At 50.8% G+C, this 2500-nt stretch overlaps 1 protein-coding gene across 1 annotated transcript in view; it reads right to left on the reverse strand.

Annotated features, from left to right (window-relative positions):
- Positions 1 to 2126: 2126 nt before the first annotated feature.
- LOC125959069 (nuclear factor 1) overlaps positions 2127 to 2500 on the reverse strand; it is a 14759-nt gene continuing 14385 nt past the window's right edge. The window contains exons 7-8 of the mRNA XM_049691833.1: positions 2252 to 2500; positions 2127 to 2151 (exon numbers count right to left, since the gene is read on the reverse strand). The exon at positions 2252 to 2500 is cut by the window's right edge and continues 12 nt beyond it. Of these exons, the coding sequence (XP_049547790.1) occupies positions 2127 to 2151; positions 2252 to 2500 (274 nt within the window). The remainder of the gene's footprint in view (positions 2152 to 2251) is intronic.

Below are 2500 nucleotides of genomic sequence, written 5' to 3' on the forward strand. Positions count from 1 at the left end.
CATCCCCTGTGTGGGAAACCACACATCACCAAACACACCCTCACATCACCATCATCATCCCCATCCCCTGTCTGCGAATGGCGATGATCCGGATTGAGGCTCGTCGTCGTCGTCGATGATACACGCATCCCCACCCCTCTCCACGGTGCACCCGATCGCACCGAGACGGATAAATACCGAAGTCGAGCGTGTTACAGGGAAAAAAGCGGGAGGGGGGGGGGGGGAGGGGGGAGGGAAAGAAAAACCCACGCGGGTGGATCAAACTTCCGTGCGCGATACACTTCCGCCCACCAGCAGGTCTCCGCTGGGAATAGAGATTTCCCTGATGATGCTATCATCAGAATGATGTCGTCCCTGCCGTAAGCCGATTTTCAATCTTTCCTTCTACCTTTTCTTCTGATTCTTGCGAGGCAGGCAGGTAGATCGATAGGCATGATGAAAGAAGGGAGGAAAAAGAGAGAGAGAGAGAGAGAGAGAGAGAGCGCACCCAGCGCGGTGGGTGGGTAAAGGTGTGACTTACCTCGGGAGGAAAAATGGAAAATTAATTTTCCCATCAATGGACGGATTATGGCGAGCGATAGGGACAAGGAGAAAGGACGAGGACAAGGGTAAGGACGGGAAAGGGGAGGCGCGCGGAGGATGGCTTATTAATTTCCAAATTAATCTACCCTTCCGCCTCCATCCCACCCTTCCCAGCACGGACACGTGCAAGCAGGCAGACAGGACCATAAGGCATTTTCCGGCTTCCTCCTTCCAGCAGGTTGTGCGTGTGTGTGTGTGTGTATGTGAGCTAGGGCACATACAAGAGCGCATCGCATGCCCAGTCACCTCCACGAACCAATCTTCCTTGGTTTGTTCCTCTTACAAGCAAAGCAAAGTCAGCAAAGTTTAGTTGTTACTCCACCCGCGATTAGTACGTAGATAGATGAGGTGTGTGTGTGTGCGTGTATGTGTGTTTGAGACAGAGCAGAGAGAGAGAGAGAGAAGAGAGAGAGAGAAGAGAGAGAGAGAAGAGAGCGAGAGATAGAGAGAGCGTGCAGCGAATCGATCTGACGAAAATATGATCATATGTATTCCTTCTTCAAAAAATCTTCACGACTTCACTTCATTCGAAACGATCTGATGCGCCACTCGGGCGTGTGTGTGTGTGTGTGTGTGTGTGTGTGTGTGAGTGCTACCAGGATCCGAAAGAATTCGTATTTGTAGTGGCGCACACGACACAATGGTCCGAAAAGTAGTAGTAGTAGTAACCGGGAAGTCCGCAAATCGAATCGAAATCTGCAATCAGGAGCAGCAGCAGCAGCACACGATATCAACCGATCAACCTTTCAAGCTCCCTTCGCTTTTCCCAGTGGCTGGAGGCGCGTTGAATGTCCGCCAGCAAGCCAGCCAGCCGGGACGACCTCCAGGTAAGTTTGACGGAAGACGCCGTGAGGTTCCTTCGAAAGTCGAAATCGGATAGCGAACGCATACCACCACCACAAACCGCCCCGAAACGTGGTGGTCCCCTTGGCCCCAGTGACGATTCCGTTCTCGTGTCGTGTTTTTCTTTCTTCTGATTTTGCATTTTATTTTTCGCCATTTTTTGCATTTGATTTTGACATGATTTTGTGCGTTGACGTTGACGCTGTGATGTGGTGACGGTGGCGATGGTGTCCGGTGTTACAGTTTAGTGTTTACACGCTCCTCCTCAGCGAGAGTGCGCTCCAACGAGCGCCACAACGATCCTCGATCGAGCGCCACCGGAAAGTAATGTGGAGTAAGAGAGAAGAAAAAAAAACATCCATTAATTGACTGTTTTTCTAATCGCGCGCGCGCGCGTGTGTGTGTGTGTGACACCGCTTCTCTATACACACACACGCACACCGAAAATGTTCCTTGTTGTATCGAAACTGTGATATCGTAGCGAAAAGTCCATAGAAAAAATGGCTAGGACACTCAAACCAATTTGATTCTTGTGTGGATATGACAGTTTCGATAACAAAAGGTAATGTTTCTGCTAGAGTAGAAACACTCGAAGTGCGAGAGTGCGCTGAAATGAAAGAAGAAGAAGAAGAAGAAGCAAAAAAACGAGAAATAGAACGCAACGGCTGGAACTGGAGCTGGACTCGCTGATACTGTTGTGCTTAGAGTGAGAAAAAGTTGAAAATGCTGAAACGAGAACAACGCTCGAGAAAAGCCCTCGGAACGAATCGTTATGCTGATCGCTATGCTCACGGAACGCGCAGCCACAGAATCACACCCTTCCCACCTCCCGTTTCCCTCAATCACCCCTTCCCTCCCCGTTGGACGTGGAAGCAACACCTTACCTTGCGTTATACTCCAAAGTTCCGACGAGGTGAAAACACCGGTCGGTGCGATAAAGTCGTAGCTGAACATTTTGCTGCTGCTGCTGCCGCCGCCACCGCCACCACCGCCACCACCACTGCTGCTGTTGTTGCTGCTGGCCGCGGTTTTCGAGAACTTGGACCGCGCACTGTTGTGCGACTTTTCGCTCTGG

This window comes from Anopheles darlingi, chromosome X (assembly GCF_943734745.1).
Source record: "Anopheles darlingi chromosome X, idAnoDarlMG_H_01, whole genome shotgun sequence".
NCBI classification, from domain to species: Eukaryota; Metazoa; Arthropoda; class Insecta; order Diptera; family Culicidae; genus Anopheles; species Anopheles darlingi.